The sequence below is a fragment of the Coloeus monedula genome (assembly GCF_965178545.1).
Source record: "Coloeus monedula genome assembly, chromosome: 21".
Taxonomy (NCBI): domain Eukaryota; kingdom Metazoa; phylum Chordata; class Aves; order Passeriformes; family Corvidae; genus Coloeus; species Coloeus monedula.
Window position 1 is genome coordinate 458,408 of NC_138801.1, and position 24,129 is coordinate 482,536.

At 49.8% G+C, this 24,129-nt stretch overlaps 1 protein-coding gene across 12 annotated transcripts in view; it reads right to left on the reverse strand.

Annotated features, from left to right (window-relative positions):
* Positions 1–283: 283 nt before the first annotated feature.
* The window catches only part of MVB12B (multivesicular body subunit 12B), a 59,479-nt gene continuing 35,633 nt past the window's right edge, over positions 284–24,129 (reverse strand). For 6 of the 12 annotated variants that reach the window (XM_082295249.1, XM_082295250.1, XM_082295247.1 and 3 more), the window contains 3 exons: positions 10,161–10,216; positions 8,747–8,806; positions 284–4,967 (listed from right to left, as the gene is read on the reverse strand). In XM_082295249.1, the coding sequence (XP_082151375.1) occupies positions 4,881–4,967; positions 8,747–8,806; positions 10,161–10,216 (203 nt within the window). In that variant the 3' untranslated portion in view covers positions 284–4,880. The remainder of the gene's footprint in view (positions 4,968–8,746; positions 8,807–10,160; positions 10,217–24,129) is intronic. The other 6 variants (XR_014227011.1, XR_014227012.1, XR_014227010.1 and 3 more) reach the window with 6 other exon arrangements.

A 24,129-nucleotide genomic window follows, 5' to 3' on the forward strand; every position in this document is an offset into this window, starting at 1 on the left:
GCTCCCAGCACCATCCCTGTACTGAGAACTGCTTTTGCCAGGCTTCGCCCAATCCTTCCCCATAAAACACGTAATTTGAGCTTGTTTTGACTTTGCAGCATACCTGTAGAGCAAGACATTTTGGACACATTTTCCAAGGCTTTTTATATCCAATTTTCAACAAAGAAACCCCACAAACACAAGCGTGTTCCCTACACGGGATCGTGTTGCCACCTCTGTAGTTCACCCTTTCAATCCAGGTAGTTGTTTCAGTCAGAAAATTAAAACACAAAACCACACAGAATTATCTGATTAAAACAAGTTTCATTTAACAAATTATATTAAGAATACAGACTGAGTTATCACACAATGAAACTTCCCTTTGTAAAATACAGGAGGGTCATCTAAAATAAATATAAAACATAGTAACATTCATAAGATTAATGCACAGTAAAATCACTTTCAGTAACCCAACCATCTTAGAAAACCACTTTGCAACTGCATAAAAGGCTTCTCTCTGCCATTTGTATGATAACATTTAAATCTGTTGCTGTTAGGAAACAATTTTACAACAAATGACCAGAATATCCAAAGTGTTTGGTTTCCCTGTGGTGAATGAACCGAGCAGCACCTCACTGAGCTTGTTTGTGAGCAGAGGAGCAGCCTCTCCCTCCTCCTTTCTTACCACAGCCCGGGCGATAAGGCTCGGGATGGCTGACACCAGCCCGCTCGGCTGCCCTGCTGCAGGGGGTTTGCTGCTGCTGGGATGGATTCCCGGCTGTTCGTCAAGGCTCCAAGGCTGAGGTAATCATTTGGATGTAGTGAGGTGTGCCTGCCCTTTGGGAGGAGCAGAAACAGCTCTCAGGGCTCCTGGGGCTGCCATGGGAGAGCGGCCGCGGGCACATCTGGGGAGACAGACCCGAAGTCACCTGGGGAGCAGCGGGGAGGTGAAGGCCAACACGGAACCAGCCAGCTCTATCCCGTTTTCCCTCCTCCCAGGAGATTTCAGGCCCCACAGAAGAGGAGGCACCAAGGCCTGTGGAGGCATCCTCTTGCCACTAGCACCTACCTGGCACATGCAGTGCCCACGACAGGAATTCTCCCGGCTTGGTGGCATGTGGGTTCAGTCTGGAGAGCTCAGGACACTGAGGGGGCAGTGCTGGGTGTGAAACCAAACAAGCCCAATGCTACAGACTACCAACAACCTCTCACTGCACAGGAGGCTCCCGGGAAACCTCCAACAAACACTATGGGGACACGCAGGGACAGTCACAGGAAAAGTCTGACACAGTTTACTCGTATGGAACTACAGATACGAGGTGCTCCCATAAGGGAAGACACCTGCTACAACTATTCACACTTGAATTTTATCACAAAGTTCACACTCTACATCACTTTCTGAACTAACTTCTTGCCTTTCCATAATTAACACAGCAGACAGCACAGCCTGGCCTGGGTGGCCACGAGTCACCTCGGCACACGACCAGCTTCTTGCCGTGAGGAATCCAGGAGGCAGCGTGTCACTATGAATTCACATCAGAAGGTGTATTTTACAGTAAGCAAACCCCTCACTGCTGCTTTTCTGTCTCTGTTGCAGATGTATATTAATTTGGCAAACTAACTTCTCCATCAGCCACAAGTTTAAACTACCCAGAGACCAGTTTTGTTCTACAAATTCAGGCAAGGTAGCCAAGAACATCTGGTAAAGCTCTGCAAATCCACTTCTGTTGCTTTCCACTGACTCCTCCCCTCCCCTTATGCTCCAGAAGGCTTCTCCACAGCCAGACAACATCCGCATCAGACTCTCTCAACATTTATTGCCTGGGCCAATTCTTCCACAGTCGCCTCTCGGCCAGGGAGGAAGATGCAGAGAGATGCTGATACTGACCATGGCACATGCCAGCATGGAGGACTCACCATAATGATGCAAGGACCAGCCTTGCAATGAAGCTGCCGTGAGTACAGAAGTTATGGAACAGCCAATAAAACCTTCCCATGGAAATGCTGACCTGACACTCCAGATCTCGGGAATTCAGCAGTGCAATAAAAAAAAGCTTCCTCTGATCAGTGGACTGAGAAGCTGACACAGTCAACCACCCTGCACTGTGTCTTGCTGTGCTTCCAAGCACTGGATCTGAGCCGTCTCCCTTTTGGAATTGCCTAGTTTTCCAGCCTGTGGTTAGCAGGGCTTAGAGCTCAGCTGGCTCTCAGCAGCTGCAGCTTTTTGTTCAAAACACCTTGATTGTGTTTGCCCCACAGGAACTGCATCTGTCCTGTGTGCATTCGGAACAGGCTGTCCCTGCAGTGCCGTAGTGCAGGACCACACTATGGAGAGCAAACTCCTCTCAAGGTTCTCTGCAGGTGAGTCCCGAAGCAGCTTTGCTGGCTCAGTGTTAAAGAGGGAGAAGTAGGTATACAAATACATCCTGAAGATGCAGATGCCTGTCCCAGCTGCGTGTCCTGCCAGTGTTCCAAGTATCCAGTGTTTCCTGTAGGTCGTTGCAGAGCAGAGCTTGTTATGTCCAAGAAGGCTGAGCATACCTAGCCGTTGGTATAAATATTAAAGCATTGATTTTCTCTTACACAAGGGACTCAAAGCTCTGCACCCATTTTCTCAGACACAGGCACTCCCAGTGCCAGGGAGTGTGGCACTGAGCGTGGCACTCGGTGGCTCTCAGAACCTGCTCCTTGCTGAGCCCCCCGGCCGCTGCGCAGGCAGCCCTGCCCTCACACAGGCAGAGGTGGCTCGAGGAGGGGCTCCTGACAGCTGTCTCTCCATCTCCCAGTGGCAGGCACTGCCCCTGGAGCTCTGCAGACTGCTGGCTGTGCTGTGCCCTGTGCTAGTCCGCAGCCCTCGTTCCTCCACCATCAACAGGGAAGGTCAGCTCTCATCCCAAAGCTATGAGGAATGCACTGCTGCAGATGGCTCCTGCCTACCTGCCGTGACCACTGAGCCTCAGGAGAAGCTATAAATGGATGTCACAGAAAACTACAAAACAAATTACAAGCAGAAAAATAGAAAGACAAAAGATGGATGAGATGGGCACAGCACTACAGCATAGAGTGGATTTGAACTTGAAGTGAACCTGAGCCGAATGACCAAGCTGCCATGGTATGTTCATTTGTCGATGTCGGCATCATCAATCTGGCCTTTGTGAAGCCTGGCAGTGAGATCTGGCTTTTCTTTACTGCAGGATAAATAACTAAAAATGGTGGTGCAAGCTCCAAGTAAATGAGCACTTCCAGGGGGTCGCTCGAGGGCTCCAGAGCTGGTGCACAGCTTTAACTCTTTTGCCCAAAAACAACACACATGCAACCAAATTGGCCTCCGCTCTCCAACCACATGGCCGCTCTACAGAGGCAGCTCCAGAAAATTATTTACCTGATTGGAAGAAGCTGAAGCAAAGATCTGGACTCAGTTTGTCCCAAAGGTCACGGTATTTTGTGCTCTTTATCCCAGCAGTACAGTGCAGTGCCTTAAAACCAGAAATGGATCTTTGGACAAGACTTATTTTACTTATGTACAAATAAAAAATATTAGCCGACAGTACAAAAGCTGCTGTTAGTCACCATTCTGTGCCACTAGCAAATGCCAGATCAATCCAAGTGAGTGCAAAGTGGGTCGGGACACATGTACGACCCAGGCTGAGAGCAACAACACTGCAACTGTTACCATGGCAATTGCATTTCAGTGGGGTCAGGGAATAAGTATTTTACAAAAAAATTGTACGTTTTAACACTTACTCAAAAATTGCCATTTTGCTGCCATGATGTATCTTTGTTCTACAGCAGAGACTTGAAAGAGCAGCACAGTCAGATGGGCACTTGTAAATAACTTATTACAGCAACGGACTTCTTCAAGACATGCGTTTGGCTTGGGAGCAAGCCCAGTCAGCAATCACAGGAAGGCAGAGATCAGGGTTTAATGCATCCCACTCTCATCCTGTGCCATGTCAGTGTTCAGTGCTTCCCCATGAATGCCCAGGAAACAGGCACATCTCTTTTGTTTTAGCAGCTAGAGGGGAACACGTTAAGAGAACTGTCTCAATGACGGGCAGGTGATGGCATCCCAGTTGTCAGCAGGGCCCCGCCTTCACAGGCAGCTTGGCTGGGGTCAGTGGGGCACTGCCAGGGCCTGCCAGGATGCCACTGCCAGCATCCATCCAGAAAGAAACAGGGGATGCTTGCTGCCACGGATCCATACAGACAGATGGACAACCTGTGCAAAGCAGAGGTGCTTCATCTTGGGACCTGCAGTGCACCTTGAGCACTCTACCTGCTCTGCCCTGCCAGTGCCCAGGGACAGCCAGGGGCCCTGGCTCCCTCAGCCTACAGCAAATCCAGTGACCACAGTGGATCTGTGACTGATCCCAGCCACAGCAGAACTTCTGTGCCCAGACCTTGGCAGAGGGATTGGCATTCACTGCAGCTCAGTTCTGCACTGGACTGAGCGCCACAGGAGCCTCCTGCTGCAAGGTGTTGAGAGCCAGGCAGCTCCATGGCAGCTCGTGTGGCAGTACCCAGCCATGCCTTTTATTTGTTCCTTTTAGGGCTAAGATTTCTCAATGCTCCACAAGCTCCCAGCTGTGTTTGCAGAGGTCTGCTACAGCTCTGGATTCTGTTGACTGTCCTGCAGCAGGGTTACAAAGTGGGGATGAGCAAGGGGCTGCGTCAGGCTCCCAGTCCTGTACTCACGCGGAGAGGGGTCTGCAGCAGCAGGGGGGCGGGGGTAGGGGGCAGCTGCCGAAGGGTCGCGCGGTCCCAATGTGAGGAGCGGTGTGTGCAGGGGGTGGTGCAGCGCAGGGTGGTGGCGGTGGCCGGACACGTGGGGGCCAGGCTGGTTCCATCGCTGTGTCCTGCTCAGTAGTATGCACGCACACACGCTCCAGCACCGCGGCCCCTCAGGACGGCGGCACCGGCGGGCACCGGGTGGGGCTGGGCGGCAGGCGGGCCGCCGCGCTCTGCTCCGTCCGGAAGCTGTAGTCGTACTGTGGGGCAAAGCAGAGAGAGGGAACCGTGGAGCACAGACCCACAGAGCCACACTGCCCGTGCCTGGAGTGGGACAATATAAGAAGCAGAAAAATGAGAGAAAAACCAGGCGTGGCGGCAGCTGGCCCAGGTAGGGCAATGCCAGGTGAACCTGCTGGCACCACATCAGTGACCTCCCCAGGTAGGGTTCACCCCCCCTTCCCCAAAACCCAGCATCAACACAAACATGGCCACACTCATCCTGCCCATAAAGCAGATACTCAGAAACACTCCCCCTGCCAGGTCTACACAAGCTGCTACCATCAGAATTAACATTTTTGGCTGGCAAGAGGGTGAAAATCCCTATATACACATCCTGTGCCCCCGCGATGTCACTGCAGGCAAGGGACACCCCTGCAGCTGAGGGACATCCCTCGCAGCCTGGCGTGCACTGTAGCAGTGCCATCTCGTGGCACTCTGGGAGCCGCACCCCGCCGGTCCGCGGCCACCCTGGTCCCTGCCAGGGCACCCCAGGAGAGCGGCGTAGCGGTGGCTTTCCCGTGGCAAGTGAGCGGCCAAAGCCGTGCCATATGTTAGGGCTACGGGGGTAGGAGCTGCCCACGACCCTGGCACATCCACTGCAATGGCCCCGTACACGGACTCTCCTCCCATGCATCTCCCAGTGTCCCATCTGTGGCTCTTGGAATGTCACAAACACATCCCCCTGCGCGCTCCTCGCCAGCCGGACTGGGGCACGGGACATGCTGCCAGCGAGGCGGTCCCGGCAACCACCCACCATGCTGGTGCCCGGCCCAGGGCTGTGCCAGGGCTGTGCCAGTTTTACCAGGGCTGTGCCACTTCCGTCCAACGCCGACCTCCTTTCGGTGCCGGCTCGGGAGGACACCGGCGCGACACCGAGCTGCGGGAGCCCTGCTCCTGCCAAGCAAAGGGGGCCGGCCCCGGTGAGCCCCATCCCCGGTGAGCCCGGCCCCGGCCCTGGCGAGGCGGCGCGGGGCCGGCAGGGGGCGCCGCGGGCTCGCGGCGGGCCGGGCCGGGCCGGGCGGGAATGGGGCACCCCGGGCCGCTGGGGCTGTACCGGGGCTGTACCGGGGGCTGTACACCGGGGGCTGTACCAGAGCCTCTACACCGGGGCTGTACACCGGGGGCTGTACACCGGGGCTGCACCGGGGGCTGTACCAGAGCCTCTACACCGGGGGCTGTACACCGGGGGCTGTACACCGGGGGCTGTACCAGAGCCTCTACACCGGGGGCTGTACACCGGGGGCCGTACACCGGGGGCCGTACACCGGGGGCCGTACACCGGGGGCCGTACACCGGGGCTCGTACACCGGGGCTCGTACACCGGGGCTGTACACCGGGGGCCGTACACCGGGGGCCGTACACCGGGGGCCGTACACCGGGGGCCGTACACCGGGGCTGTACACCGGGGGCCGTACCGGGCCTTTACTCCCCCGCGGCCGCACCTCCCTGTTGCGATGCCGCAGCCGGTGGCACGCAATAGGCTTCATTTTTCAACACCCAAACGCATAAAGATGTCAGCTCAAACTGTTTACTAATTAACACTTAAAAAGACACAAATTAGATATGCGTGGCTAAGAGCAATTATAATCAAGACGAATCTCTCCAGTCATTGGGGAACTGAGGAAACTCCTAATTGCTGGAACCAATGTTTTAAAATCTGAAATCATGCCAGTTAGCAAATATGTTCATTTAAAGAACATTTCATGTGACTGCACTCAGGAGAATTGACTACAAACATGCAAACAAGGAAAAATATTTCTGTGTAAAATTAAAATTTTAAGCTCTTCTAGATTTACAATTTCTTCATTAAATATATTTGCAAAGAGCAGCCCATGAAAACTTGTAGCAATTTAGTGGTTAAATGAACTGCATTCCTTATCAGTTTAAAAGGAATGATGAATATTGGATGCTCCCTTTACTAATTAGGCTCTCTCTAGACTTTTTACACCACGCCAAGCTCAAACGAAGACAGGGTGCACCCTGCCAGCAGCCAGACCACTGCCCTCGCCGCCGCAGCCAAAGGCGCTGCAGCATCCGCCACAGAGCTGTGAACAGCGACCATGCCAGCACCTGTGCTATCACCTGCACCTGCCCAGGTGCCCACTCAGTGACTCTACCCTACCCAGGACAGGCGGGAGTAGCAAGGACAAACCCCCAGAGCCCTGCTGGGAGACCTGGCAGCAGCACTGCCAGGGCTCCGCTTCTCTCCTCTCCTCTCTTGTCCTACATCCACCAAATTAGCCATGAAGTGACGGCATGTGCCACTTACACCTGCACTTCACCACCTCCTCATAGCCCAGCTCTCTGTGTACTCCCCCGGGCACAGCTGTGCCATCCTGGGGCAACGACAGCAGTTCAGGTGCAGTCCAGGATTTGCACCTATTTCCATCATTTTCCTGACAGGGTAGAGTCCTGAAATTCAGCTGCCTGCAGCTTGGAGGATGGGTGCATACATCTCCAAATGTGGTGACAGAGAACAGTAATTCTTGGAATTCTTTGGAGTATTTTTTGCAAGGCATCTTGCTCCAGGGAGAATGTTCTGGCTGCTTTGGATATCCAGAAGATTTGCTGTAATGGTGCTATTGCTTGCAAGGGAAATAAAGCCATGCCGAAATTCACAATATTTATATGTGTAGCTCTCTATGTGCAGACAAGATGCTTCATCAAGGAATATGGGCTGCATAATCATACTTTTCATTACGCTGGAACGCACACAGCCTGCTCCAGAGCAGGAGCTGTGGGAGAGCCGGCGGGTAGCGGCCTCTCCTGCCTGGCCCACGCAAATGATTCCAGTGCGGGTGTCCCCACATTCCACAGGCCTGTGAGGGCCATGTGGCAGACTGCAGTGCCTGAGGCAATGGCTCCATCTGTCAGCCACTGCCCCTGTCAGGCAGCACCTTCAGATCCACTACTGCGGCCACTGCAGTCCCATGAGGTGCCTGCGAAAGCCCTGGCAACTGGGCCTGACCATCTTCTTGTACTCAGACAAAATTTTCAGGCAGAAGAGGGTAGATTTAGGCAACTGGACTCAAGTGGAATAAAAAGTGGAAAAGCCTTGAGGAATCTGGCAGCTTTGTGATGTCATCTTCCTACTCTCTCCCTTGAACCCAGCTAGATGGCATAAGAGGAGGTCTTTGTGACTAATGGTGCCTGAAGAAGCATGTGCTGCTGAGACAAGTTTCTTCCCGGTCTTAGCCTTTAGATGTGAAGCAACCTTTGTAGAGTAGGCAGCTCCTTGGCACCATGCCAGGTACACCATGCATGTGCCAGAACAGTCCCTCAGAATCACCCTCGGTTTGGTGGCTGCCTCCTGCCTGAGCTCCTCAAACATTCACATCCACAGAAGTGCAGCCCAATTCTCACAGAAACAACTTCCCAGCATCTTTCATCAGAACTGAAGAAGGTGTTTACCTGACATTGCTGAGTCAAGTCCATTTGCCTTCCTGACATGCAAGAGGCACCTAAGAGTGTCCTGCCTGCACTGTGTACTGTTAATACATGAGAAAGAAAGGTTAACCAAGACAGACATCTGGAATTAAACAGAAGGCCCCACACTTTGCCATTATATTCACCACCTGAAGTGTCTTCACTCATCACGGATCACGGAGGGCATCCCTGACCCTGGGTTTACTGCTTGACTTTATCCATACTCTGTGACTTGTGAAAGATAAGAAAAGTATTTTCCATAAAGGAAGGGTTCTTAAAAAGAAGTGAAAACAGCCCTTGTGACTTGCTCAGTGCCTGGCTGGCTACTTACCTCCTTTTCGATTTCTGCAAGGGTTTTGATTGTAATACCCAAGAGATCAACCGGCTGCATCTGCAAGAAAGAAACAAAAATGTCAAATTCAGGGTTGGGGAGGGGTTGTGTGTTTGTTTGTTTGTTGTTTTGTTCTGTTTAGAGTCAGCAAACACTCTATCACCAGAGATTTAGAGGCACCATCTGTAAACACAGGCATGATCCTGTTCCTCATTCCACTAGGAGAGTGAAGCAGCAGACGGTGGGTTGGGGCTACCAGCTTCAACACTGTTCTCCCTTAGCGCCACAGCTGACACTCACCTCTGTGTCGCTCTGCTCAGGAGGACCTGCCACCACCTTCCCACTGCAGGACGCAGTCTGAGCACCGGATGGAATTCTGTGGCCACAGCACGGAGGTGTGAGCGGCACCAGCTGCGGGAAGCCCTGACCAAACTGACCATATGGTGGCAATGGTGTCTAAAGGATCTGCAGGGAGGATTAGCACGACCTAATCTCTCTGCATTTGTCCTCACAGCAGGGACTTCAGCTTTCTGGGAATAACGGCCCATAAACAACCCTCTCAGAAAGCAAGGGATGTGAAAAACCCCTGTCAGCAGGAAGAAGAAAGCACAAAGCTGGAGCACTACTGAAAAATCAGACACAGCTGATGGCCCAGTGTTTGCCTTAACAGCTTCCTGTAAATTGATTTTTAAAAAGATGCTGCTTTAGGATCAGACGGATTTGGGAACTGGTAGTGGGATGCTGAATCTTTGAGCTCTGCATCATCAGCTTTAACAAGCACTGGCCCAGTGACACCCAGAGGTCATCCTGAACCAGTACCAGTGCTTCTGTTTGGGTGAAGCAGACGTGCCCCGCCCATGCTGTCGGCAGCGTGCCCCGCTGGCGTGGCCCTGCAGTGCCCCGTGTGGGGCAGGCACCACCCAGTGCCCTCTCCGGTTCACCCACAGCCAGGCAGGACCCTCGTGGCAGCTGATGGCACTGGAGGGCACTGTGCCATTACCACTGCCCTGAACTGCTGGAGTGCCAACAGGAAGTAGTAAAGCTGATGGCACTATGCCATCCCACAACAGGTAAATCCAGGAGAACTCCACATCTGCAGCTTTCTTTACAATCTATGCTAAGAAATTAGAAATGCTTTCAGCACCAGGGAGTCCCAGTGCCATTCCTATTTTTGATGGTAATAAACCTTGAAATCCCAGGAAAATTCAGTTTTAGAAGCAATCTGGCAGAAGCCTTTCCCACCTAATGGGCAGCTATTGTGACATGCAACCTCAGCCCATCTCAAGCACTGGGTATGTATTTGGCCCCACAACAGAACAGCTCCCAGAAGCAGGTAATTTGTCTTGATGTTTTGTGATCGCTCTCCATGAAACAATGAATTTCAGACAGTGGGAGAACAACAAAGGCAACTCACCCCTTCAGGAGCACAGGCAAACTTCTCCGAAATCATAAAAGGCACTCCATCCATTGCTGAAAGGGACAAGACATCACATGTGACATTTCCAGCTGGCTTCTGACATGCAACTTCACACATTCCCAGTGACAGACCAAGTATTCACAGCATTGACACATGACTGATTGCTCCTAAACGTTATTGCCAGCCTTTTCCTCCCTTGAAACTGCCAGTGGTTCCTTTCCATGTAAGACATAGCTGGGTCAGTCCCTACCAAACCAGGAGTTCAATGAATTCTCCCTGCTCTATCCAGATACAATTTCATGGCCTCAATTTTGCATTTTCCAATTTTGTGCAGCTGACAAAGCAGGATAGTATTTGAAACTGAAAGGAGGATGCACTTCTACTTACCACCTCCTCACCAAACCCATTCAGCACACTCGGTGGTGTCTGAGCAAGAGAATAAGGAACAGCTGGTTCAGGGCACTTGTAGCCCCTAAAGCAGTTAACACCACCACCTGCGTACCAGGCAGTAAGTTCCCACCACCTGGGCAGGATGATGACAAACACCTGGGGCCAAGCACCCTCCCTGGCCTGGCTGTTGCCAGTGCAAACTCAACAGTGAGCAGTGGAGCTCAAACACTTGCAAACCACATCTGGAGGATGCAAACCTGTGGAATATGAGGACAGACGTGAGGACATGACACCCCACATGGCACAGCCTCATGTCACTGGGCCCAGCTTTCTCTGTAGCATAACCTTACTGGTACTCATAGCACTGTCTGTCTTTATGCCATTTTGTATATTCATCCTAGTGCAATGATGTTCAGTGTTTGTGTCTTGTTATCACCGTGTCACAGGAAGCCTCCCACAAGACGTGGTAGTACAAGGGACACACTTATTTTTAAAACATGTAACTCAGCAATTTGCGCACAAGACAGAAAAGGGCACATTTCTAAGGCACCCCAGATACACCTCCTTCATTGCACTTACACCTTTAACATCTGAAGTCTTTAAATTTCAATTCTGAAAGAAATGAAAACTTCAAATTAGAGTAAATTTAAGCCCTGAGAGGCCCTCCAGTGATCCTCAAATAGGGTTTTCTTTCAGAAAGCATCTGCACCCACAAACCCAGGGCTCCTCCGTTTGCTGTTTCTAATTTCTACCAGCACCACTGAATTACCATGTTAGTGATTAAACAAGGGTCATTTAAGAATACTCAGCATTTTACATTTGCTTTGTCTATTTTCAGTTTAAAAACCCCCCTCCACAGGAGTGATTTTGTTATCAAAGGTGCTGTGTGGCAGCCACAGCACAAAGGGAAACAAAAGGAAACAGATGAAAAGCAGCATCACCAAATCCAGGAAGTTTTAAACCTGAAAGACCATCTGCATTTGTTATCCAACAGAAACCCACTTTGATCAGCCACACGCTAGCTTTTGTAAAGTAATCTAAAGGCTGAGCTATGCCAAGTGTGCGTGTCCCCGCAGCCCCCAGAGCCCCCCCGTCCCTCGGCCACGCGCTCCAGCCCACCCTGAGCTCAGAACTACAGAGCGAAGCAGCAGATAAAAGCAGGGTGAGCCAAAGGCTCTGCAGCACAATTAGCACTCTCCTAAACAAACGAGCTTCAACAGAGCTGTAATTAAGCAGGCCTGTAATTAAGTATATGCCCTTTATCATAACGATCATGCTTAAAAATGGCATGATGCATGGAAGTGTGTTATTAATGCTGCACTCCCCAAGCGCAGGAGCGTGTGCGGAGCCGGCGTGTCAGGCCCGTCACCAGCCTGCTGCTAAAATGCATTAAAGGCAGAAAGCAGAAAACAAGGTGCTCATTCAGCATCTCCTTTCACAGCCAGGCACCGGTGTCACGAGGGTTTAAATACCACCAATTCTGGGAACTTTACAGAAACGAAGCCCTGGGCAGCCACTGCCACTGCCTGCCCCAGTGCCAGGAGGGCAGCAGCCCTCACCCCTTCACCCCGTGGCTTGGCCAGGCTCCAGAAGCCCTTTGGCCACCCAAGGGGCTGCAGGCAGGCAGTGGGGACCCCCAAGACAAGATGCATGGGGAGCAGTGCTCCTCCCTTGCCTCTGCTCCCAGCCTGAGCAAATGCCCCAGACAAAATAAGTGGTCTGGGGGAAGGACCCTTCTGTGCCCCCCACCTCACCCTTGGGGTGCCCTGCTCACAGGATGAGACACCCACAGCTGCTGCTGCCCAAGATGGGTTTTTCACATTCACGAGGCTTCAAGGGTGAGGCACCCTACTCCCACAGAAGCCCATGGAGACTCGTAATGATCTCCAGGAACAGGCAACTCCAGCAACAGCAGGAAAGAGCTCCCATTGCTGTGCAGGAGCCTGACCAGTTGTCCAGCACTGGGGTGTCCAGCACCAGGGACTGGGCGTGGGGGCCACTGCTCCCACTGCACACTGTGAGGCAGCACACGACTGCTGTTTACAGTAGCAGCTAATTTAATAATAAAATTAAATGAAACCAGAAGTCTAGGAGGGCATTTTAATTCCATGTCCCTTGTTTTGATTTTGTTCTGTAAATAAACATCAGCAGCAGCCTCTGATTTCTCAGTTTTTCCTTTTTCTTTTTTCCCCCTCTTGCCTTTAAAGCATTCCTGGCAGGCTCTGAAGAGTGACTGCTGTGCTGAGATCCTGCCCTGTGTCACCACCTCCATGGGCAGTGTCACATTCACAGACCAGGCCCTGGCCCTGAACTGCAGTTCCTGTTCTAGTCTGGCCAAAAGCTGTACCAGGTTCCTCCATGTTCAACCTGTGCCATGTTTGAGACCAGGGCATAAAGGAACTGGTTCTGGTGAATGATGAAGCACAGTTCTTTCCAAAGGTATCCATGACAATTCAAAGAAAAATTACAATTCCAATTTTACAATATTACTCATATTATCACCCACTGACCCACAGAGTCTTCAACTTCTTTAAAGGCTGGGACTTCAAAATATTTCTGAAGACCTATAAAATGTTTGCACCTTGCAGATTAAATCCTCCTTGCACATGTAGGCAAAGCTGCTCTTGCCCCTCAAAGCCTCGCTGCCAGAAGGACAGCTGCCTGTCAGGGCCCTGCACCCAGGGGCTGAGCACAGGAGGCAGCAGGTTCTGTCCATGCCACTACATCCACAGCACCTGCAACAGGTCAGGGAGGTGCCTGTGCTCTTCTCCCTCAAAACGGAACAAAGTAAAATCGGATTTCAGCAGGAAAACTCTTTCCAATGGCTGTTTGTTGCCTCCCAGGACCAGCTCCTTCCTGAGGGTCACAGCTAATTAACTCAGTCACTGCAATTAGATAAAAGAGCTGAAAGGAGCCAGCAGCCAAAACCAACCTCCCAAAGCCCAGCCCCAAAGGACAGTGTTCCCACGAATCCCTGACAGCAGCCAGGAAGTGCATGGATGCCTCGGTGAGGCACAGTGGACGCGCCCCTTCCTCAGTGCAGGACCACTGGAACACACAACCAGCTTCTACCTGGAGGCTCCTTCACTCTAACTTACCAAGACTTGCTCTCAGGTTCTAACAGGGAGGACACCAAAGCATGCTCTATAAATCCAGCTTGCTAGCTCACTTAGAAATCCTCTCTTTAATCTGTAAAAGTATTGTCACCCTCCTCTAAGCACTCGAGAGATGCTGCCTTCTGTGCTGCAGACTCCAACTAAATCTCAGTTGTCAAATTAGTAATTCATCTTTCTTGAATAACTATATTTTTAGCCAAGCTACCAGATTTAAATAATCAGACCTGCCAATGCTACCCTAATTTAAACACGCTGACGAACTTTCACAAGCAGCATCAGCTAACATAATGAGTTTCTGGATGACAAAGAACTTCAGACGGTAGCTCTCTACACTACCCAGTGTAATAAGCACTTGTTCTTTTCTACAATGTGCACATAAAAGAGAAATCTAAATAATAGTTGCTGTAATTATCTTGAAAAATATGTGGTGATTAATGGTGATTATGAAAATCTGTATAATTGTTCGCTAAAGCTCCAAAGATCAGATGCTCTCTTGAAGCAACCATCAGTGAAGAACTTGGGAACACAAAGCTAAAAGTGTGTGAGAATGGGATCACCCGTGTGCCAGCTCAGCCTTCACCCTCCTGTGACCTCTGCCAGAGGTTCCAGGACGTCCATGGTGTGACACGTGTCATTGTGGTTGAAAGCACGAAGTTCAACCTGTTATTTATGCAAATAATTAATTACTCTTGTATCCAACTCACAGTTTGTCATGACACATTAATGACTTGATAGACTTCTATGAACTAGTGAGCACAGGACAGCAGAGCGCTTTTATCGTCATTTAATTTAAAAACGATCCTGTGTGAAATTATCTAGTTGTGAGTGATGGAAGCATAAAGAACAGACTCAGCAAAGCTTCTTTTGGATCATTGCTTTATTAATGGTAACGTCAGGGAAATGAAAAATGCTAACATTGTCATATTTAACTCCTGGGTACAGATGAATCGCTGCCTCAGAGCCTGGCGGGCTCCGTTTGCACACTGCAGTGAGCGCTAATTCCTCACACCGAGATTGTGCGGATACACAGCCACGGAAGAGTTTATATACCTTAACTCCCAAGGAAATAACAGCTGTTTCTGCATTAAAGTCTCACCATAAGCTTTTATAGCTTTGGATTTCTTTACTGCTGTTTTTGCATAGCCTTTTACACTTGAATTTTCAATTTCTGGTATTAAAAATATTTAAATAAATAAATAATTGCCTTGCAAAACATTTTCCTGCATGACTGAAAATGAAGAACTGTTAATCCAAACCAACAAAAAACCCCAACACTGAGTGCACTACTGCTACCTTTAACATTTAAATGATCTTAGGTTTTAGAAAGGGCTTTCCCTAATGCTACAGAACTGTTCCCATTTTCCTCAGACCTGAATGCTAACAGAGTGTTCATCTTTTACCAAGAAGAGTATCTCATAAAACAGCCTACATCAACACCATAAAACCAGTAGAGCTCCCCTGCTTAGGGAAAACTTGATTTTCAGCTAAATGGCACCGGAGGAATCTGAAAGCAGATTCAGAACCAGGGGCTGGCACAGAGCTCAGGCACAGCAGCTCTTGGAGGGAAGCCACGGTCAGGCTGGAGGGACACGCAAGCCCCTGTCTGCTGTGGCCAACAGCGGTGCCCCCACAGAAGAGTTTCCGCCGCCAGCGCTCAGCCCAGCAGCAGAGGGTGCCCCCAGATCGTGGGAGGCTCTGAGCACCACCTCACTGAAGCGGGAAAGCACAGCCACGTGCAGTCTGTGCCCAGCCTGGCGAGGACAAGTGACTGCTCTCTCCATCAGCATCAGAGCCCTGGGGTATGGCTGGGGCTCAGCTGCAGTGACCCCCAGCAGACAGGATGTGCTGTTACCTGGGCGGGCTGAGCAGCCACGGGCAGCTGGTGGCACAGCGTGGTGCTGGCCAGGGCAGGCTGGAGCCAGGCCACCCACCCTTGGTGCCCTCTCGCAGCCCCTGCCAAGCACACAGCCCTGGCTCCTGCCCATGCCCCTCTGCTTCCCACCACACGCCCCGGCGTGAGCTCTGCACTCCTGAGCTTCTTCTGCACCCGTGCATGGAAGGTAGCACAGGACAGCTGTACAAACCAGGCATGCCTTAGCACAGGGGAAACCATTCAGAAGTATGAGAAAATGTTTTAAAATAGTTTGCAATGCATCCAGAGAAGGGTGTGAGCTTTTCAAACCAAACCAGCTCCCCACGATGCTAAGCCTCCTCCTCCTGTATTTCTATACACAGAGATTTAAACAGCAACCTGAACAGTAAATGTGTGTGCTCTGTGCTAGTGTGCACCAAGGCCCAGATGGAACCACACCAAATCACTGATGGCAAAACCTCAGGGCCAAAACAAAAGCAGCCCTTCCTGACAGCTCCTGCCAAGCTGGCTGCAACGGGGAACCTGCAGCTGCCCCAGCTGTGTTCCCCAGCTGCAAACACCATCCCCAACATGCACACAACTTCTTAGTGTCATACAAAAAAGTACGGAGGCGCAGGCAGGGGCACAGGCAGGGGTGCAGGGCTCAGCTCCACTAGCCCAAGGCACAAGCCCAAGCTCGCGAGAGCCCCTGAGCACCTCATGCGGCTCCGGGGGCAGCTGCACTGCAGGTCCCGTGGCTCCCGGGCAGCAGGAGCTCGCACCAGGGCTGTCGTGGGGCAGCAGGGGCACAGCTAGCTGGGAATGCCCAGCCCTGTGCCCTGTGCCTGGGCCTGGCCAGGCAGCAGGATGGCAGCAGCCTCAAACCACCCAATGCCTGGTGCAGTGAGTGGGAGAGCAGAGGCCTCCTGAGCTGGGGAAGGAATCTCTGCCCTGGGAAAGGTTTACAGCTTTCCTGTTCGTCTTGAAATGACTTTGATTAAAAAACCAGACCTGGACTAAATTTTCATTTTTGCTAATTTGATTGTCAGCCTTGATTTTCTCTGTTTCCTGCATAGCTCATGACATGGCACAATTAGTTACTGCTAAGATCAAGCCACAAAAACACTTGAAAAAATACCCCTGGATTTGATTATTTTCTTTTTTAAATAAAGTGAAGGTTAAGTACTGCATGGTGACGCCTAAGGAGCACCTCAGCACTGTGACTCCATCAGCACCAGAGAACATGGAGAGACTTCAAACAAGCTCTTCAAATTGCAAGTGTTTAGGAGCTCTTGATTTTATTATTTTTTAATAAAATGTCCCCTTTGAAGTCTCTGCACTACACTAAACTTCAAAGATCACACCTTAGCATGTGGTGTTTCCAAGCCACAACCCTTAATTAATTAGAGCAGAGCAGATACAAACCAGGGCACTCACGTGGAGCTGACGCAGAGCCGGGACAGGGCCAGCTCAGTGATGGGGAGGTGAAGGCAAAGGCAAAGGCAAAGGCAAAGGCAAAGGCAAAGGCAAAGGCAAGGCAAAGGCAAAGGCAAAGGCAAAGGCAAAGGCAAAGGCAAAGGCAAAGGCAAAGGCAAAGGCAAAGGCAAAGGCAGGCACTCCAGCGTCTGCTCACGGCTGCATGCTGAAGAGAAACCCAGACGCTTTTCCATTCCCCTCAGCTCTGGCTGTAATGACAGACTCCTTGGAAGTCATTAAACATGTAATGTCTGTCTGCCACGGCAGCCGGGCAGCACAGGCTGGAGCAGCAGTTGCAAAAAGCATCTCAGGCAGCCCCACAATGGCTGCAGTGTTCCCTGGCCAGCAGCTGTAAATTTCTGCTGCTTGATGAGAGAAACATCCACAAAGCTCGCAGTGCTGCAGGGTAGGAGCAGGGGGTATTAAATCCACACGCTGCATATTGTTACAGTGTCTGGCCCCGGAAGCTTTTTCCTTTGCTGAGCCACGCATGGTGGGTGTGAGATGGGATTTGTTGCCACCACGACAGTCCTGGGCTTCCCAGACTCTCTGGACAGCAGCCAGGTCACTGGCCAGGGGCAGATGCTCACACTTGCAATGATGCTGTGATCCTGCCCAGCAGCACCCCACACCCTCCAGCAGTGCATCGAGTGACCAACATCTGTCCCACAGGACTCCCAGGGGAGACAACAGTGCACCATCCTCTTTTTATATGGTTTTGGTTTAAGGGACTCAAGTTATTTTTAACACACAGCAGCTTTGTGTTTCCAATAAAAGCAGGAGAAAGAAGCTGGATCAGCTGCCCTCATAACACCGTGCTCTCCATTCTCTAAGCAAGCCTGCATGTTAGTGGAAAGAAACACATCACGAGCACAGCTGGGAAGGATGTGGGGATACCCATCTTTTGCCCTGGAGCTCACTGATGCACAGAACATGCTTCCACCATGCCATGGAACATCCACCCTGCCAGAAGAGCCCGGGCACAGGCCCACAGCTAAGCCCTTATGTGCTGGGGAGGATGGCACAGGGCACGGGCACACAGCACCACCCGGCTGCAGGGGAAAGGCCCCGACACCGCGGGCTGGGGGTGAAAGGGCAGGGGAGGTGCCCTCCCCCTCCCAACAGCCAGACAGAGCCACAGCCCTGCCGAGCCAGAAGCTCTTCTGCACGAGGAGATCCACTGCGCCACTCGGGATCCAGATCTTCTAATGGGATTTAATTTTTAAGTGCTCAAAATCATTACTGGAACTACATATTTCTATCAGGTAAATTTCATTTGCATATGCAAATGATATCTAAATACACTGCACCATTAATATGATCAGTAATTACATAATAATAGTCACCAATCTCCACACACATCAAACTTACAGTTTTGTAGCTATTAAGGAAACTGTGCTTTGTAATTAAGACAATCCTCATTTCCAGATGCTAATTAACTATATAATAATTAGCTTCTTTTGCTAATGCAAATTAAGTATTTTCATCCTTATTGGTAAAAGAGTTGCTTATCACTTACAAAAGAGACAACCTAGAAATAATCCCTCCTCCCTTCTAAAGGTGAAAAGGTAACTTCATTTTTACCAGTCTCATTTGTGAATGCAAATTAGCCCTGATTAATCAAATCACAGATGAATGTGCCCATCTTGTAGCACGGCCAGTGCCTGGCGTGGCCCTCCAGCCCTCGGAGGATGAGGGCCACTGGTGGCCCACAGAAGCCCCCGGCTCCCCTCCGTTGGTGGCGGCACTGCAGAGCTCCCTGCCCCAGCACGGTGGGGATCGGCCACCAGCCCCACCCAGGGACACGCCGTGCCACCCAGCCAGGCCGAGGAGCACCCGGAGCCACCCCGCACGTGGCCGTGCCACCGAGCCCTGGGCCGGTGGGGAGTGGCAGCAGGTGCAAGTGGCAGCGCTGCCAGCCTGCCAAGCCACCACGGCAGGGCTCGGCCTTGGCGCAGCGCATTCATCATCTGCTAAACCAATCCACCCACTCTGCACCACCATTTGTCATTAATTATGCTAATCAGCACACCATTACTCTCCGATGACACCACGGCACTTATTAGCCAGTTATGGTTTTTCAAAAGCACAGCTCATTGTGTATGTGAGAGCTGCGCCTGCATTAGCCTACAGGGAAGAAGTGTCCAATTATGAAAAGAAGAAATTTGCCATTATCTCCCTCTAACAAACCAATTTAGTAATTATAAAAGTCTCTGAACTCAGAAGGATTTGTTAAGAAGAGCTGAGTGATGAAACCAGAGAATTTTCTTTGCAATAACTTTCTGAGTTGGAACCGAAGTGACAACAGAGAATGAGCAGTTTTTATTATCTTAATTACGACTCTTGCATCTTCACTTTAGACGATCAAAAAGCAGAATTTATCTAAACACGGGCCTGTAGTTGGCTCTTCCCTTAACCCATGTGATTTGTTTATTTTAATAGATATGCAACCAAATGTGTGCAGCACGCCACAGACACTGAGCCGGGCTCAGCCAGCTCCCAGCCCGCAGCTCTGAAGCGTGGATGTGATGACACAGCAGCCGCCCACGCAAAGCCCCCGCAGGCCCGAGGCACGCGCCAGCAGTGGGGACACCGCCCTGTGCTGACACAGCTACAGGGATGGAGCCGGGCCCTGAAGACTCCGTGGAAAACTGGCTTTGTTGGAGCATCCAATTCCTCCACAATTCCTATGTTGATTTGCTCACTGCAAGGGGACACCACTAGTTTTAGAAGCTTAATATGTGTTAAGAGCTCATTAATATCATCAGAGTAAATGGGCCTATTAAAACATCTTTAAGCAATATCTGAACATACATCTCCCTAAACTATATTTAATGACTGTACTTAAGATACATTATATGAAAGTCTTAATGAGACATTAGACAGCATTTTGAAAATTAAAATTAGAGAATCCATATAAAGTCTGTCCACTTAATGTAGCCTTAAGCTACACTGATGAAATACATTACCACCAAATTATTACTTCATTAGAACAAATATTTTCTAATAATTTCTGATTTATGCCATTAGTTGTCTGCATATATATTATATATTCATATCTATATGTACATATAAAAGTACACACAAAACAATTTTCTAGTTCAAAAGGAGATACGAGAAATTCTGAGCTTTCTAATAGCTGAGTTAATTACTTGTCTTTTTTTCTATTGAGCTAAAAATATGCACTCTTCATAAAAGTCCATTTACAGTGCCCCCACTTATCCACTCACCATAAGGTCATTTTTTAAACATTTGCTGTTCTCCTTTTCAAGGATCAGTAAGATGCCTTGGGCTTGGCCCCTTTGGGCCCTCCAGAGGTTGAGGCATGGTGGCAGTGCAGCCCCCAGGGTGGACCCCAGCCCGAGGCCAAGGAGGACCCTTGCTCTGCGTGCTGCCCGTGGCCCGGCGAGGGATGGGACCTACCAAAATTACCCACGGCCTGACAGTACTTCTGGACAAACCTAGAGCAGTGCCCATGGCACTGTCCCCCTGCTCTGGCAGGAGCCCCTGCCCACAGCATGCCCATGGATGGGCACCCACCTTGGGCCCTGGTGCAGCACAGCCAGGACAGCAAGGCCACGGGACACCTCCCTCAAATAACTGCCAAAACAAATTGCAATAAACTTATTAGCAAGAGGGTTTTATGTGTGGCTTATTTTGTATAAACAGCTTTTCATTAGATAAATGAAGCCCAACAACCTTTACAAATGTTTTCAATTATGAAATGATGCCATTGAGATATCCGGATGGTGATAATCAGGGAAAACACCAGTGACATCTCCTGCTCGGAGCCGGAACGTGCTGCCTGGATGGCTGCTCCTCCCAGTACCATCCCACCCAGCCACACCAGGCATTTAAAAACTCCTGCTTTATTTGACGGAATCCGTAGCAACAAGACTATTTACATTTATTCTGCCCAAGCCTTCTGTCCAAAAGAGCGAACATCTCATTGTAACAATTTTGCATTTTTAACTGTGCAAATTAAGCATTCTTCATAAATAACAGCCTGGTTTGCTGCACTGCAACTCCTTTTTATTAGCAGCACAGAAATGCACAATGAGCAACGTGTTCTATTATTCTTTGTCAAATCACAGAATGCTACATTAGGATAACTCTGCTGGTCAATGTAATATAGTAGATTAAATTCAACTTCTGCGCAAAACCCACTGTAAAACAGCATGATAAGAAGGCTATAAAAAATTTAATTTTACTCCAAACTCCATCAAAAAAAAAAAAATGGTGTGAAAAGTAATTTTGCATAATCAGTATGCACCATCTGGAACAATTAACCGATTTCTATAGAACTATAAGGATCAGTCATATCTGCTTATTAAAGATCAGAAATTATACAAGTAATAAATCCTTGAAAAAACTAAGCGTACTCCCGCCTGTCAATGCTATTTTAACTTCAAATACTGAAGAACGCCTGATAAGGCTGAAAAGAAGAGATTAATATATGCAAATTACATCCAGCATTTAAAATCCCCAACAACTGTCTCTGGTTTTCTGTCCCTTATTGCTGCCTTTATGTTTTATTCATACACCAACTCACCTGTCACTTCATAAGCTATAATATTATGGGGGGTATTATTAAACAGCATAAAGCCAAGCTTTAATTGGAAAGCTTCATTGCATTTTCCAATTATTTGGAGTAAATTAAAAGCAGATGCACATAGTTTAATAAGGAGTCTAATATCAGTTCCAGGAAATCAAAATTCATTGTCATTACTATGCTGTGATAGTTTTGCAAACTGTACTCAATTTTGGAGGTTTTGAAAAGAAAATCTGTCTCTGCAATCTGTTAATTGTCATTTGGTTAATAACTGTTTAAATATCCAAACCTCTGAGCGGCTTCCCATTTAAAAAAAATTAAACTCTGGCACTCGGCAAAGCAAAACAAACACAGCACAGGCCACGCCAAGGTTGTGCTCCACGCAACGGCGCCAGTCCCGCAAGCTCATCCTCCTCCATCAGCCACTGGCCCTCACCCACTGCTGCTGCGGGGCGTGCAGAGCAAGGGCACCCCTGTCCGGGGCATCCACGTCACCTCGCCACCCCCCTTCCCTCCATCACCCCCACTGCAGCCCCCGCATGTACCCCCAGGCTGTCCCCGGTACACCTGCTCATACATAATTCAAGGCTACGGGGTTACAGCCAGAGAATCCTCTCGGCAGAGTCTGAGCAGCCTCCTTGGAAGGTGACGTGTGAGCTGAGGGACACGAGCAGGAGGGGACACGGCTCCCCTGCCCGCCTGCCGCGCCGAAGGGAGCTGGGACCGATGCGAGGGCAGGGCAGCACCCAGCCAGGGCCTCCACCTCCCACACCAGCACATGGTGCTGAGCAGAGGAGAACAACGAATGGCACTTCAGGTGACAGCAGGTTCATCAAAAAATTGTCTGTCTTAAAAATGTCACCTGTGGGAGAACTCATGGTTCCATCATCCCCATTTGGGGCTGCTGCCCCAGCACAGCCTGGATAACATGTGGGCCATGCTGACACAGCACACCAAGGGTCTGTACACCACGGATGGGCTAATTTAATAAGAAACATACGTTTTGAATCTCATTAAGTATAGTATTAAGTAACACACATCCCTTTCTGAAATATGCAGCTGCAGCATTTTACATGAGACTCCAGCCTCCCTGAACTGTTGGATATTAATAGAGCCTTTCATAGCTGGAAGATTATCCAGGTCTCTTAGTCCAAAGACTGGAAATTGCAATAGAGTAAAGAACAGGCTGACTTTAATCTCAGCTTCAGTAAAGAGGTTTCAATGCAGAATAAAGCTTGTGTCACAACTTGTCTGGCTTGTGGACCATCCTGATTAAAATTCAGTGTCACAAAATATAAATTTAGTTCCGCTTCTACTCTTAAAAAGTGCCAAGAACGTAAGTGAAGGGATGGGGACCAACAGTAAGATGCAGCACAGGACCTTCCCCTCCGAGACTGGGGGTCTCAAACCCCTTGAACATTGGAGGCGATCGCAGAACCACCAGGAACTGTGCTAGAAGATGAAGATAAAAGCAATCCTTTGTGCACTGAGCCAAAAAATAGAATCTCCCTTTTTTTCAAAATTACCTGTTTTAGTAAAGCAGACATGCTGTGCCAAGTACATAATTTAATTATCTACAAAAAGGATGAAGCAAAACAATAGTTTGTGAAAATAATTTATTAACCTCTGATTAAAACATCTGTCCTCCTACATACAGGAGAGAGCAACAGTGTCTTTTAAAAGGAAAGAGACAACTAAGGAAGTGGCACACGTGGCCAGATAACCTGGCATTTTACAACAAGAAGGAAGCTGACATATAGGCACTGAAATATAACAAGATCTGTATCTAGAAAGACCTCTGAAAGAGACTTCTTTTGTCACTACCAAGAAAAAAAAACGGGAGGGGGGGGGATAGATAGCCCAAGGCATTCCCAAGTTAGCCCCTCCTGAACAGGAGGGGGAACCAGGAAGCAAACTGCTGTCTTAGGAGCAGTGTGTGAAGCAAATGCTTCCCACGCCACTGCCCAGACAGATGACACCTGCCCCCTGCCGAGAGCCGCAGCTTGCAGGACGGAAAAGCAACTCGGCTTCCTTTTCAGGAATCCACTGGCTTTGATGTTTTTCCAGATCATTAACATCAGTTTCCACTCTCTCTGCTGCCTCCAGAGAGCTGGATTAGAAACCTGCGTGGAGCGAACGCCAAATGTCGCTGCAGTGCCTGCAGGAACAGCCCGTGCTCCTGCAGACGAACCCCAGCTCAGCTCGACCTCGTGCCATGGCCAGACCCCGGCTCAGCCCGCCCTGGCTGGGCTGCACCAGGCTGAGACCCTCTGTCCCCTCCCCAAGGGGGCTCTGCCCCTGGGCTTCCTGCTGGGAACGCTCACCTGTGTGACCCAGCAGGTGGAATTTGGACCAGAGCCTCTGCCCACAATGTTTCCCTCTCCAACCTCTCAGACCACAGTTTGCTTTGACCTTTCACAGGAAGTGTCTTAAAGAGGGCAACAAATATTTAAATATAATAAAAAACTATTTATATATAAATACAATATATACTCATTTAAGTAAATATTTACCTCCCTAAGGTAATAAATATTGGTGCTTGATTCCAAAATAAACAAGCCAGAGCTGTGGAGAAACTGG